General features: G+C 38.0%; 1 protein-coding gene across 5 annotated transcripts in view; it reads left to right on the top strand.

The window, feature by feature from the left end:
* The first annotated feature begins 2,100 nt into the window (after positions 1-2,100).
* GRIA2 (glutamate ionotropic receptor AMPA type subunit 2) overlaps positions 2,101-14,786 on the top strand; it is a 145,574-nt gene continuing 132,888 nt past the window's right edge. For 2 of the 5 annotated variants that reach the window (XM_081811519.1, XM_081811525.1), the window contains exons 1-2: positions 2,102-2,617; positions 3,152-3,292. In XM_081811519.1, coding sequence (XP_081667645.1) covers positions 2,530-2,617; positions 3,152-3,292 — 229 coding nt within the window. In that variant the 5' untranslated portion in view covers positions 2,102-2,529. Of the gene's footprint in view, positions 2,618-3,151; positions 3,293-14,786 lie in introns of all 5 variants that reach the window. The other 3 variants (XM_006732918.3, XM_006732917.2, XM_006732914.3) reach the window with 2 other exon arrangements.

The following is a 14,786-nucleotide window of genomic DNA, read 5'->3' as shown; positions in this document are numbered from 1 at the left end:
TCATCTTTGCCTTTGAATTTGAAATAGATTAGTATGAAAATAGTTTTTGAACATTTTTTTAAAGAAAAATTCAATTTCCATTGATCTACACTTCAAACGTCATTGTTTCTCCACATTTAAGCTCTTCTCTCTCTTCTTTCATTCCAAGTTTCTTTGTATGAAATTGGGGTTCTTGTGGAAAAAACTGAATGGAGAAAAAAAGAAAATAGCTGGAAAAGTATTTTTTTATTTTGCTCTGAGAAATTATTTATTCATTCATATGTATTTTTATATACATCATATATTTCAAATAGAGAATAATTTCAGATCATTTTTTGTGCCTTACATCACAACTAGTGATTGAATAGAGAAGCTTAATTTAATTATTCTTTATATTGTGAATTTGGATATATTTTTATTTATATCTCTTTTACCATTTATCCTTACTTAATTTTTAAAAAACTAAATGCATTTTAATTCACAGGGCCTGTTTAATTGCTAATTAACAGACTAAAATAAATTCTTGGTGATAAAATTAGGAGGTATTTTTACTAAGGTATTTTACTAAGCTTAGTAGTATATTATGGGTATTTCACTTCCTGGTTTAGGAATAAATATCTAAAATCAAAAGCAGGGGAAGATCATAACTTGAAATCACAGATTTATAGGATTTGAGAGCCACAGAGGACACTTTGCCCATCTTTCTCATTTCTAAAATGGAGAAATTAAGCCCTGGAATGATTAAGGGGCAAGTGTGAGGTAACAGTTAGCAAAGAGGTTGTAGGAATGATACTAGTGTGATGGTTGCACAGGAAGGCAGCATGATAGACTAACACTCTCAGCATTCTGAAATATTAGCAAGTCAATCCTTTAGTATTATGGGCTCCAATCTACTGCCTTCTGGAAACAATCCCTTGTCCTTTATTTCTTTGTTTAAACCAAAAAATCCATAAAACTTAAGAATTTCTGAGGCAGCCGAAGGAATTGCCAGAGCAGGTTCCCAGACAACTGCTTGGCAAGCGGTGAGAAGTGCATAAATTCCGCAGGGGGTCGTCCAGTCTTAGATCCTCCCCATCAACTCCCTTCCCACAAACTTTAATCCCTAACCTCATCTTTCTTTCGCAGTGATCTCAAGCTCGCGGGTTTAAAGTGATGAAAACTTAGCTTACTTTCTTTGAGCAGTGATTTCTCAAAACTCAGGGCCAACACGCGGTGGAATATCCGGTTTCTCACTAGGTCCCTGGGAAAGATTGTGCAGCTCAAAGGCCTTTCTAGACTTACTTCATCTTCTTTCTTTCTCCTATGAGCCTTTCCTTGAAACGGAATCTTCTGCTTTCAGTAAAGAAAGGGCTTCTAAAGAGCCAAGTCTACATGTCTTTACTACAGGAGGGAATCTGTCTTTAGTGAAGTCTGCCAGACCTGCACTCAGCTGGCTCTGCAAGTTGGCATTATGACCCAATGGAACACACTCTAAAGATGGGATATCCATGCAAAGTATTTCAAAGATTCAATCTTGATCTCCTCCTATGCGGCTTTAGCCTTTAAAGAAAGAATTTTGGGTTTGTCCCTGGATGCTGGCTACATCACATTTAGCAAAACTTCACGATTTTGGAACAGTTCTTCGATGGGTATTTTGTTTTCTTGTTTGCTTTTTGGCTGGGTCAGGTGAGGAGGAGGATAGCTTTTCTACATTGCTAGGTGAGTTTTCACAGGCCATAGAAAACGAAAATAAAAATTACTTAAAATGTAAAACAGCAGGGCCTGGTGAGAAAACGCTTCACCGGCAACAATTAGCAATTCGGCTTCTGCACAGCAGCCGGAAATCAGCTTCGCTGCGTTTGGTCCAGGCTGGAGCATCTGAGCGGCAGCTGCTGCGGAGGCACAAAGGTAGCACGAGGCGAAGAGTGGGGCACTGTCCTCGGTGCTGAAAGGCAGAAGCGTTCGGTGGGCGCGACAGCTCGCGAGACCCGAGGTCTAGACCAGGGGTAGCGGCTGCCCGGCTCTGAGCCGCGCTTTCTTAGCGCCGCGCACGCGACGCTGCCAGGGCAGTGCGGGGTGCGGGGTGCGGGGGAGGGTTTGGACGCGCGCGCCAGCATCCTGCCGCGAGTCGCGCACGCGCGCCCGGGACTGCCTGCTCCTCTGTGACTTGCGTGTGTGTGTATGTGTGTGTGTGCGCGCGCGCGCGTGTGTGAGACAGAGGGGAGAGGGAGAAGAGAGCGCGAGAGAGGGTGAGTGTGTGTGAGTGCATGGGAGGGTGCTGAATATTCCAAGACACTGGAACCACAGCGGCAGCTCCGCTGAAAACTGCATCCAGCCAGTCCTCCAGACTTCGGGAGCAGGGACAGGGCGCAGGGCATCAGCAGCCACCAGCAGGACCTGGGAAATAGGAATTCTTCTGCCTCCACTTCAGGTTTTTAGGAGCTTGGTGCTAAATTGCTGTCTCAAAATGCAGAGGATCTAATTTGCTGAGGAAAACCGCCAAGGAAGAAAGAGGAGGAAAAGGAAAAAAAAAAAAGGGGGTATTTTGTGGATGCTCTACTTTTCTTGGAAATGCAAAAGATTATGCATATATCTGTCCTCCTTTCTCCTGTTTTATGGGGACTGATTTTTGGTGTCTCTTCTAACAGCATACAGATAGGTAGGTACCCTTTGTGCTCTGCTTTTGAATTGTGCATAATTTGGTGGTAATCTTTGTTCACAGTGGACAAATTAATTCATGTCATGTAGACTTATGTCATACCTTAACTGCATTCCAGATTTAAACTGCCTAGAATATACATGTTTTTCTTAGCATGAAGCAAAGGGAATAGGCTATGGCTTTGATACAATAGAGGAAAAGGTGTTCTCATTTCTGATTCCCAAATTTTATTAATTCTGCCTCAAGCAACATTTTCCTGTTTGTTAAGGTCCTCTAGGGGGTCTGAATGAAAAGCTTGTGGTTACCAGGAAAGGCTAACGTTTCTGGCCACCTACCTCGCCCTCAGACTCTCATCTGTGTCTTGACCCCTTAGCTACCATTTGGAGATCAGCTCCCCGCTGCCCGAGTCCCTTGATGTATTTATTCGGCCTATTAGCGAGAATAAGAGACTCCTGGGCTGTTGGGCGTTAGCGGGCTCCCCTCCTTTCCTTCCCTGGCACTGACACTATTCTGCTTGGTGTTTGTTCTTTGCAGGGGGGCTATTTCCCAGGGGCGCTGATCAGGAATACAGTGCATTTCGGGTAGGAATGGTTCAGTTTTCCACTTCGGAGTTCAGACTGACTCCCCACATCGACAATTTGGAGGTAGCAAACAGCTTCGCAGTCACTAATGCTTGTAAGTAATGAATATTCATGTCTTTTGGATGCCGCCCGTGGAGCGCCCGCGAGTGTGGGTTGGTGTGTGTGTGTGTTTCTGTGTGTCAGTGTGTGGGTGTGAGTGACTGCACACGCGCGTGCGTGTGACGGCGTAGGGAGAAAGTGGCTGCAATCTCGGGGACCCCCACTGGCGGGGAGGGGGTGAAGAGGGAGCAAAGGCATTGAAGAGTGTGCGCACTAGGGAAGTGGGGTGAGGATTGGAGCTGGAGGGGGCTTCCTTAGGTTCTGCGGATTCTAGCTTATCTTGAGTGCTTCAAGAGAAGCCCTCCTTGCCCCTTCCCCTCCCCCTCCCCCCTTGCGCGACTGGTGGTACCCTGACCACAGAGAACACATTTATTCCCCTGGGCGCACAGTCGGGCTGCTGGATAGATCCCACGGGGGACTGCTAGAGCCCGGCCGCCTGCCCCGGCAGCTGCACTCCTCTCCTGACCCCGGATTTAAATCCACAGGCCCAGCTCGGATTCATTGTGTGGGCCCCGCGAGCCCTATATTCCCCGCTTCGACGGGATAAGTTGTTAAAATGGTTCTGGAGTTGGGTTCGGGATTGTTACATAACGCCCACCCGAGGGGCGCGGCGAGGCGCGGCGAGGAGCGAGGCTGACGCAGGCCCACCGCCCGCCGGGCCGGGGAGGGGCGGAGCGGGAGCTCAGTCAATTTCTCGGTGCTCCGCGGAGCTTCAGCCTAAGTTGAAGGGGGCCATTCTGCTGTGGGCGCCGCGGTCAGCTCGCCGGCCGGGTGCGCTTTTTTCTCAGGTAGCGTGGCTCCAGCAAAGGCAGCGAGAGGAGAAGGACCCGAAAGCAGTTGGATCCGGCCGAGTTTGGAAATCAGAAGTCGCTGATCAGCCATTTTAGTCTTTGCAGTTATCCGTATTAGCCCCATCACTCTGCTCAGGGTTCCGGGACACGCGATGAAGCTCTGTCAAGGCTGCAGACAAAGTAATAGAATCCAAGCCGTTAAGTCTCTAAAAGGTTCAATGGAGAGGCTCGCGGGCTCCTGTCCCGGCGCTCCCACCCCTGCGACGGCCGTGGGCAGTGCAGCCGCCGGCACTGTGCCTTCCTGCCCTCTTCTCAGCAGCTGCCATCATTTCCTGCCGACCCGGTTGGGGGATTCTTTTCTGCCTTAATGTTCTCAGTTTTTATTAAATGGTTGACAGTTTCGGGGGGTGGGTCGCAGATGGCTCACCTTCCACTTCGGCTACAGTGTAGAGGAGCTAGCGGAAAATTACCACAGAAAAAGCCCAACTGCTGTGTTCCCACGTTAGGCAAAGTGGTTGTCATCTCAATTCCCCACACTGAGCCTTAATCATATATTCGATAGGTTACCCTGATTATGATATCAGGAACATCATCAACTCATTTTGAAACTACCACCGCTCGGATGAAGAAGTGAAACAATTTTCGTTTACTGATAGAACAGGGGCATTATTATGGTCATGTTAGATGTCTAGAATCCAGTTGTTTATAAAGAACCTATTTAAGAAGGTTTCAGTGCTGTATGTTTTCTTCGAATGTTGATACCAAAGGAGAGAAGAAACTGAAGGGACAGGCGTGCAGGGAGAGATAGATAGATAGATAGATAGATAGATAGATAGATAGATAGATAGATAGATAGAGGCAAGGTGGACTTGCAGCTTAAAAAAAAAAAAAATCTCCGTAAAAGAACATTAAGAATATCTTGAAAAATTTCAGTACATAGATACAAAGAAGCCGCTGTAGTTTAATTATTGAAGGTTTTTATACTTGACCTATTAACCAACCAGATTTAGGTTATTTATTTGATTTGACATCAAATTTCTATTTTTTCCTGAGTTATGGGTTTAACCTACGTCTGTACTAAGTATCTAACTGTATATAATTGTATACTAGTGTGAAAATGCTTTGAAAAGTAGTGAAACTAAGACAACACTATGATTATTGGGAGTATGTAGATTTCTAAAACAATGTGAAAGTAATTGACAGGTACACTGTTGAAAATGGTCAGTGTTGGAGAAGTTCACTCATTGGTGAAAATAACGAGAGTGCCTAACTGAGAAAATAACAGATATGTCCACTGAACAAAATGAATATTCCTTGATTCTAAGAGATGTTGAATGACTGTGCTGGGGCTTTGTAAAGATTAAAGATTATTTTTGGTTTAGCTTAGGTGACTGGTTTAGGTCTTCAGTCTCGATATTTTTGAATAGATTTATTTTTAATATGAATTGTATTGAAATAAGTTATGCAGACATGAAATGTATATATATTAGGACATATATAACTCCATGAATTTCCACAGAATGAATACATCCATGGCACATGAATTTCATCGAAAACACACACACAATTTAATTTGTCTGAACATACTTCTGAGAAATGGGGAAAATCAAATCTTTATTTTGTGCAGATTTTTTTGTTTTTCTCAGAAAATGAATCTGAAATAAAAATGCACGTCTCCAGATCCCAAAATTACTCTACCATGGGTTATTATTCTGAGAAACTAAAACGAATTGTGGTAAGCAACTGAATGCCTTTTCAAGTTTGGCATGTGCCACTCCCATGTTATAAGTAATCTTATTGATTGTTAAAGAGAACTAATGAGGCACTGTTATTCAAAAGAGACATATTGGATAGAATTTTCTAGAGTTCACATTGACTCATTGAGCAAATAACATTTGGGACTCAGTTTCTTCATTCCCTTAGGAATTTCACAATCTAGAGCTTGTAAAATGAACTGGAGTGTTCGTATCCTTCTTCATTTCTTTTTGTTTTGCCAAGGGCAGGAGAAAAATGTGAAATTAGTTTAACTCTTTATGTTCATGTAAACTACAACCATGAAGTCAGTAGTCAAGAAATGAATGGAAATCTCTAATCTTAAATTTGTCAAGATGAGTCTTGATCATTTTAATCCTGCTTAAGATTTTTCTCCAATTCTTAGACTTTGCTTGCTTTTTTGGTCAGGGGAGTCCATGATTCTTTACTATATGAAGTGGAAGGAGCAGCATCAAATATATTGATAGATAAAACCAAAATGACTTCCTCTCATTTCCTCCAGAAATCTTAGGAATTCTATTTTTTAACTCCATTATTAAAATATGTATCATCAATCAATTTTCATAAAGTAGCTTGTTGTTTCACCTAGCTAAATTGTAAAAATCCCATAGAGTATATATTAAGAAAGTGGAGTTTTATAGCAATAGTGTAATTTCAAGATAGAAGAGAAATTAGTTTACTAATTTAGTTTTATTCCTGAGATAAAGGAACTTATTTGGAAATGTCTAGGTTGACTCTGATTTAAGGATCTAGTGCTGTCCACCAAATGGGTTAAGGTTATGCAAATGAAGTGAAGTCATTATATTGTCAACTGGGTAAAATGTGCAGGACACCAACTCCCACATCTTTCCCTTTCACAGTCACAGTGGGATAGGGAAAGTACCTGTTTGTTCCCATTTGTTTCCGTGGGTACTTGAGGAAATAAAGACAGATTTCCAATTCTTTCTTTCTCTTTCACTCTCCCCCTCCTCCCTCCTCCTTTCCTTTCCTCCTTCTCTTTCTTCTTAGCTAGAGATAGTACTAAGATTTTTATTTTTTCTTGAAAGCCGATAAAACATAAACCTTTAATATGAGAAAATACAAACCATAAAACCAGGAGGAAAAAAAAAAAAACTAGCATCTGATGTGTTCAACAGTTCAGACTAGTGATGGGCCTCAAGAATTCCTCCCTCCCTCCCTCCTTCCTTCCCTCCTTCCTTTCTCCCTTCTTCCCTCTCTTCCTTCCTTCCCTACCCTCTCCATTCCTTCCTTCCCTCCCTCCTCCATTCCTTCTTTCTTCCTTCCTTCCTTTCTTCCTTTCTCCGTCCCTCCCTCCGTACTCTCTTCCTTCTTTCAATATTTACTGAGTGCCTTCTGGTTGTCAGAGAATAAATGAATACTTTTCTCATAGAAATTCATTTTTTTTCCTAACCTTTTCCTTCTGTACTCTTTTGAATCGTTTTCAAAGTCTCGTAGACCTTGAGGCCTTCAGTGTGCACTGGCCACCATGGTCTTTTCTAAGAACCTTTGAGGATGTGAAGATATTCTAATTGTTCTTATACAGAAGCAGTATATTACAGAAACTCAGATTTTTTGAAAATAATAAATTTGATTTTGTCATATATGTTCACACCACATATATATAGTTTAACAAAACAGCAGATTTTAGGAAAATACTAAATATTTTTACATTCTCAAAAAATTTAAGAAATTAGTACTCTGCTCATTACCAAAATTTCTTTAAAACAAAACTGTTTAAAGCAGCTACAAACATGAATATTGGATCCCATAGGGCTTTATTTTTTTTTTTTTAAGATTTTATTTATTTATTTGACAGAGAGAGAGAGAGAGACAGCGAGAGAGGGAACATAAGCAGGGGGAGTGGAGGAGGGAGAAGTAGGCTTCCCACCAAACAGGGAGCCTGATGCGGGGCTCGATCCCAGGACCCCGGGATCATGACCTGAGCCGAAGGCAGACGCTTAACGACTGAGCCACCCAGGCACCCCTATGATCCCATAGGGCTTTAGAATGATTAATATGAGATTTCCTCTTCAAAATCTTTCCTTTCTATTTCTTTTCATGAATGACTTTGACAAATTGCTATTAGTCTATTTTAAAATAACCTAATTTTACATTTCAATTCCATAAAATAAATTATAAAAATATTTAAAGAAATAACAGATAAAAATTTACTTTTTCTCTAAGCCAGCAGATGGGGATGTTGGAGAAAATATTGTTCTTTCATAAAATTGTTGCGCACACTAAATACCTTTTGAAACATTGTAAACACATTTATTTAGAGAAATTTAAAAAATATATAAATGGTGTTTACTTTGAAAAAGTTCGTTTAAAATTCTGTTTGAAAAACAACTAAAATGTCTTTTAAAAACAGAGTGCCTTTGATTTTATATAGATTATCTTGAATATCCTTGTAAAATTGATTAATATGATAATAAATAATTAAAAAAGGCATCCAGAGACGGCATTGATTGTAAATGCTCTCAGAAGAGAGAGAATTCTAAAATTTTATTTTTTTTGACTTTTTAACCTTGATTCTTCAGATATCATTTTTAAGGTGTATTTCTTATCATTGAATTTTTGTTGTGAACTATTGAAATTGTATATCTGTGTTCACTGAATTAATTCATATTTGCTAAACCTTTATTACATTTTGCATGAATGCGATTGTGAGTATGTATGTATATGTGTGAGTATGGATATGTTTATATATAGTTATAGATGGGCTATCATGTCTTGCCATTTTTATTGAGGCAATTACAAAAACCTGGAGTTACCAACATATGCAAAAATTTTACAAAACTAGAATCAACTTGGATGCTGTTAAGCCAAAATAAGAACTCACGGTATGAAGAAAACCATGAACACATGTAACAGAACACAATACCTTACAACCTGGTGGTGTAAATATTGTTATATTAAGTTGGAGGTTACAAAGAAAGAACTAGCTCCTGATATGTAAGAATAATTCGTCATTAGGTTTTTTTGTAGTTAAACTTTCGTACTTCACTTATCACAAGAGAATTTCAAGAAAATGATACATTATACTAAACAGAAATCAAAGAATTGCATCAGTTGAAACATTCTATTTTAGGATAGGAGAAAAAAGATATTTAAATAAAAAATACTATATGACATGATAGAAACTTAATGATAATTTATTCTTGTGCTATTCCTTTTTGAGGTCTTGCAGGCTTAACCTGCTGACTCAAGAGGTATGGAGAATTTCTGTTTCACATCAAGCCTTTAAAGTGATAAGGTCGTTGCACTGTGACATTATGACAATAGAATGCTGATTCATGCTCAGACCTCAGATCCTCTCATAATCTCTTCCAGTAACACTATACAAACTTTTGAACTTCCCCTAGGGCCCCCCAAATATTAAGGAAGGCTGAGAAGAACAATTGTTTCCTAACTATTCCAGCATGTGTTGCTGTATAATTGTTTTCAGAGAATATGGTTTTTTCCTTCCTCTTCCTCTCTTCTTCCTCTTTGCCCTCCCCTTTTAAAAAAGAGTCAATGGAAATAATCTGCAGAGCAAATACAGGAAATAAAATTTAAATTTAAATAGAGTTTTTTTTTTTTTAAATGAACAAAGGGTACATTACACAGAGCTAAAATCTTGTATTCGATTTAAACATTTTATTGGGATGGTAATGGCCACTGGATAAATTATGTTTCCTTTCCTTTTTATTTTCCACCTGGATTCTACTGAAGTTTCCCTAGATATGATTAAAATATTAGCTCTTTTATTATGGCAGTTTTCAGCCAAATTTCTGAGATTTTTCTCTAGTGATTTGAGTAATTAATTGCCAAACCTCTTGTATGAGTAGGTCTCTTCGGTACAATAGGATAATTAGTTGTTGAATTCAAAGTTAAAATTTCAAAATCCTCCCTGATTTAAAACATTTCAAACATCAAATGTTTTTCAAAGTTGATTTTTCTAATTTGGATAAAAAAAAAGATGAGTGTGGTTCTCACAGTGGTGTTAAGAGTCTGACACCTATTATTTTTCAATACTATTCAATTTATTTTGTCATTTTTGATAATTTTAATTTATAGAATGAAAACATTTAAAAATTAACTTGGGTAATGAAAATGTGGCCTTCTTAAAGGAGACAGGATCATGCCTTGTTGTCTTTGTATCGTTCAGAAACCTTAGCCTAGTTCTTAGTGCACTGAGGGACTTAATGATTATTTATCCATTAAACGCATTTAATATTATAGCAGATTTTCTTATTGTAGAATTATACATTTTAAAGTCAGAATTTTGCTTTTCCTCTCCATTTTGGTTTCAAAAGAAACAGTTTACTTGGCATCTGCCTCATAGCCTATTTAGATAGAGGTGTAATATATTTTTCATTTTCATCTACAAGCTAGGTATTTTCAAAGTTATCTTTATTCCTTAAGATACATTGCTATATATTAAAGCAATTTGCTGAAGATAAGTAGAATACACACTTTAAAGAGGATTTACAAATGCTGTTTGGGTGATGCCAAAGCCATGCTGCTAGTGGTTAGAATTCAAGACTCCATTATAAGGGCCCTGAGAGTTATGGGTGTGCTCAGCTTCCATTTTAGTTTTGGACTTTTCTCAAAATGTGACTATACATGTTCCTTGAATGGCCGCAAAATTGTCAGTCTCCCCCTACCCCCACAATATAATATACCACAGTTTTCTGTGTTAATCTTTTATTGCAAATTTTTTTAAAAGTACCAAATTATAAATTCTTTTTTCTTTTAGTGGATATCTCAGAATGAGTTTATGGACACAGTGTCTTGTTGTGGACCAGTTGCTCTAATATTTGTGCTATTGTGTGCAGTTTTTTTATATGCATGCTTTTTTTTTTTTTTTTACTTTTAAGATTTATTTTCCAGTAATTTAGCTTTGTCCTGTTTTTATTCTATGGATAATTTGCTTCAGCAAAAATCCCTCAACTTGTTATTATAAACTTTTAGTTTTTGGACATTGATTAACTTATTGAAAAAAATTATTTAAAATGCTTACTACTGATTTGTAGCTTAAGGTCAAAGGCAGTTTTAAAATTGAGAGCCTTGACATTTGTAAGTGTGTTCAACTGTATAGAACAATAGATTTGAGAGAATACAGGTTCATTATAGGAAGGAAATTTATAAGGAGATAGTTTCTTAGATTGCTTTAATTTTCATATCTTTTCACATTTCTCTAGTAAATGACGCATGCACTCATCATAGTTTTACTATTTAGATTGTTCTTTTAAAGAATTTTAAATCATAGTGTTATATAGTTTATGGGTTTGTTAATACTTATGCTTTTTCCTCATTATTTCAGTATTTAAAATATGAGCTCAAACTGTGTTGAACTAAGTGCCTAAATTTTAGTGTGTCCAAAATGTTTTGAATATGTTATCATATTTTTTTCTATGGAATTTATTAACCCTTCATGTATAATTAATTTTAATTGATAAATACTATGATATTCACTTTTTAAAAAAGATTTTATTTATTTATTTGAGAAAAAGAGCATGAGCAGGGGAGGGGCAGAGGGACAAGCAGACTCCCCACTGAGTGGGGAACAGGATGCATGGGCTGGATCCCAGGACCCTGAGATCATGACCTAGATCATGACCTGAGCGGAAGTCAGATGCTTAACCGACTGAGCCACCCAGGTATCCCTGATATTCACTTGTTTTATGGTCCTCTGATAACTTTCACTCCGGTTGAATTTCAGTGAACCTCACAACACGCTCCTTGAATGCAAGCGTTTTTGGTCTTATATTTATAAATACCCAGTTATACTGATAGAAATGATAGAAATATGGTTATATAAGCTGAATAAGCTGTATGCTTATTATTAAGATATAGTGAAGTGTTACCTGATTCTTAATCCTTACGAGAGAATGTGGCCTTAGTCGATCATTTCTTTTTTTTTTAATTTTTTTTAAAGATTTTATTTATTTATTTGACAGAAAGAGACACAGCGAGAGAGGGAACACAAGCAAGGGGAGTGGGAGAGGGAGGAGCAGGCTTCCTGCTGAACAGAGAGCCTGAGGCGGGGCTCCATCCCAGGACCCTGAGATCATGACCTGAGCTGGAGGCAGACGCTTAACGACTGAGCCACCCAGGTGCCCCATTAGTTGATCATTTCTAACTTCAGCATAAATTTAATTGAAACTCAAGTTACATAATTTGATATAAGAAAAGATTTTCTCAGCCTGTAAATCTTTGCAGCTGATATTAAAGCTTTACGTTACAATCCTGTTCTCTTCCAGATTTAGTTTTCATTTTACAATTCCCCTAGCACTGGTGTTCAGTTCATTGCAGTTAAGGATGTCAGCAATTTGATTATGTTTTTTATTTCTTATGCAGGACTAAAAGGATAGAATGAAATAAATATTTTGAAATAAATATCTTCAGGCCAAGGGGAAAAGTATCTCTTTTCTTTATTGTAAGTTGAAATTGCCAGATTCTTAAAGTGTGGGAAGAGGGCCATGGGAAAGCAGGATAAACTCCAAAAGGCAGTGTAACGTGGTGCACTAGGTAGGGCAGTAGGAATTGGGAAATGGAAATCCTTTTGTTTAAGCTTCTCTTTGGCTTGGAGTCCCCCAGTTTGCAAGTCTATGGTTAGTCTTCATCTACACTGGCATTGAACTACTACAAAACAGTGAATTCTTACATCAATATTGCTTTTGACAAATAGAAACTATTAACTACTTCCACAGGGAGACAAGAAGGAAAGGAGACATTATGCATCCTTTTATGCAAAACACCAATTTAAGGCACTTTATCACTCTGAGCTGGTAAAAAATTTGTCCTCGGTAATTAAGAGGTAAAATTCTGTCTGAAAAATTTTGGAAAACATTGTAGATAAAAATATGTTATGTGGCACATCTCACTAGACTTTGAATTTAGGAGGGACATGAACTTGACCTCCTGCCTGGGGTACCTGAGATATTGTATAGCAACTGAACAACTGCTTGATAAATGCTAATAGGGTTCCTCAGTAGAACCCAGAAAAATTTGTCTTTTAGTGTGTTATCCGTGATAATATATTCCATTTCTTTAACATCTAAATAATATTTTAACAATCCCAGATATATTTAAAATATATTAACATCTTAGAAGAATATTCAACAAAAATTTATTTTAATTAATTAATTTATTTGAGAGAGAGAGAGCGAGTGAGAGAGAACACAAGCAGGGTGAAGAGCAGAGGGACAAGCAGGCTCCCCATCAAGCAGGTAGTCCGATGCGGGGCTCGATGCCAGGACCCTGGGATAATGACCTGAGCCGAAGGCAGACATTTAACCGACTGAGTCACCCAGGTACCCGAATATTCAACAAAATTAATGATAATTCACAACCAATATATAATTTTTGTCATTACAGTTAATTATTTAAAAATTCTTAAAGGCCATTTTGGCACTGAAATGCTGAACACAATGGGTAGTTTCAATCCGAAGAATAAGGCTTATAAGGTATAGGATGATCGGTTTGGTCAATATATTTGAAAATATTGTCATATATATTTTAGTGATACTAACTTGGAACATTTTTAACTTACTCCTCATGGGCTTCATGTAAGTTATTTATTGTGGATTACAGATATTTAGAGGGATTGTTTTCAATGATCCAGCTACCACAGAAATACCCCTACAACTCTAGAGTTGGGGGAGGGGCTTCCTTTAAAAAAAATCTCTCATAGCAAGCCAAAGAAAGTTCTGGAAATGATTCTAGGGATGGTAGGAAAGGAGTGTGCTTTGCTCATTTTTCTTGAAAGATACCTTTCAACTTATGTCATGATTTTTTCTTTATTCGTGTCTTATCTTGTGAGGAATTGAAAAATTTTAATCTTGTTTTAGTTTCCATAGGAAATGGAGATTTGAGCTTTGTAATTCCCAGCACTTTCACAATTTATAGCTTCACTTGTTTTTACAAATTTCTGGTATTATTACTGATTTACATATGCAGAGGAAATTTTAGGAAGAGAGGCAACAATTCACAGGGAATATCAAGGAATGATATAGTTTTAGTTCTTTGATGGGAAGGACTATAAATCCTCATCTTTATACTAAGAACACAGACAAGTCAAGGGTTGTCATCTTAATGATAAACGCACGCAGTTTGCAGCCCTGATAACATGTGAGACAGAATAGCATTGGCTAGGAGTCTGAACTTGAAACCAGATTCTAGTCCTATTGTTAGATGAGTGACATTAGACAAGTTTAGTCTAGGTAAGTCTCAGTTTCCACCTTTGTAAAAGGGAATCAATCATACATTAGAAAACTGCTTTGAAGATACACAGTAGACATAAAACACTACGTACTGTGACTCATCTAAGTGCATGAAAATTAGTGAACTTTTATTATTACTTCCTGTGTTAGGATCTTTAGGTACTTTTGATGTGTATTGATATAAGAGGTGGGAGAGAAAGAAAAACGCATTTCTGGTTTCTTGTTGGAATCTTTTTCTACTGTTTGTATAGCACAGCATGGCATATGTTGTTTCATGGCAAAGAAGAGACTAGCAAAATAAACCACACAAACCACTTAAAATTATGTTTGGTGCACTAAAGTATGAAAATGATTTTTAAAGACTGAGGTACCAAAACTCGGGTGATACCACAGCTTTCCCTTTGTGGCATATCACTTACATTTAGGATGTCAGTAATTTGGAACTCTTTTATCCCTGGTAGATCTTTCAAGCACATAATTAAGATATCGTTTGATATCTTTTTTGAACTGTACACATTATAGATTCCTAATGTTTTATTTCACCTGATTAATTAAATTATATTTATTTAAATGAAAAGCTGTCAAGAGACCAGAGGCTTTGAAATCAGGCAAATACGGGTTTGAATATGATCAGTAGCTTTATCATATAAAGCATGTTTTTTTCTCTTTGTAGTATGAGGCTGTTTCCTCCTAACACCTGATATTTTTTTTTTTT

The sequence above is a fragment of the Leptonychotes weddellii genome, chromosome 2, assembly GCF_054177405.1.
Source record: "Leptonychotes weddellii isolate Sample4059 chromosome 2, ASM5417740v2, whole genome shotgun sequence".
Lineage (NCBI taxonomy): Eukaryota > Metazoa > Chordata > Mammalia > Carnivora > Phocidae > Leptonychotes > Leptonychotes weddellii.
This window is presented reverse-complemented; position numbering and strand designations above follow the sequence as displayed.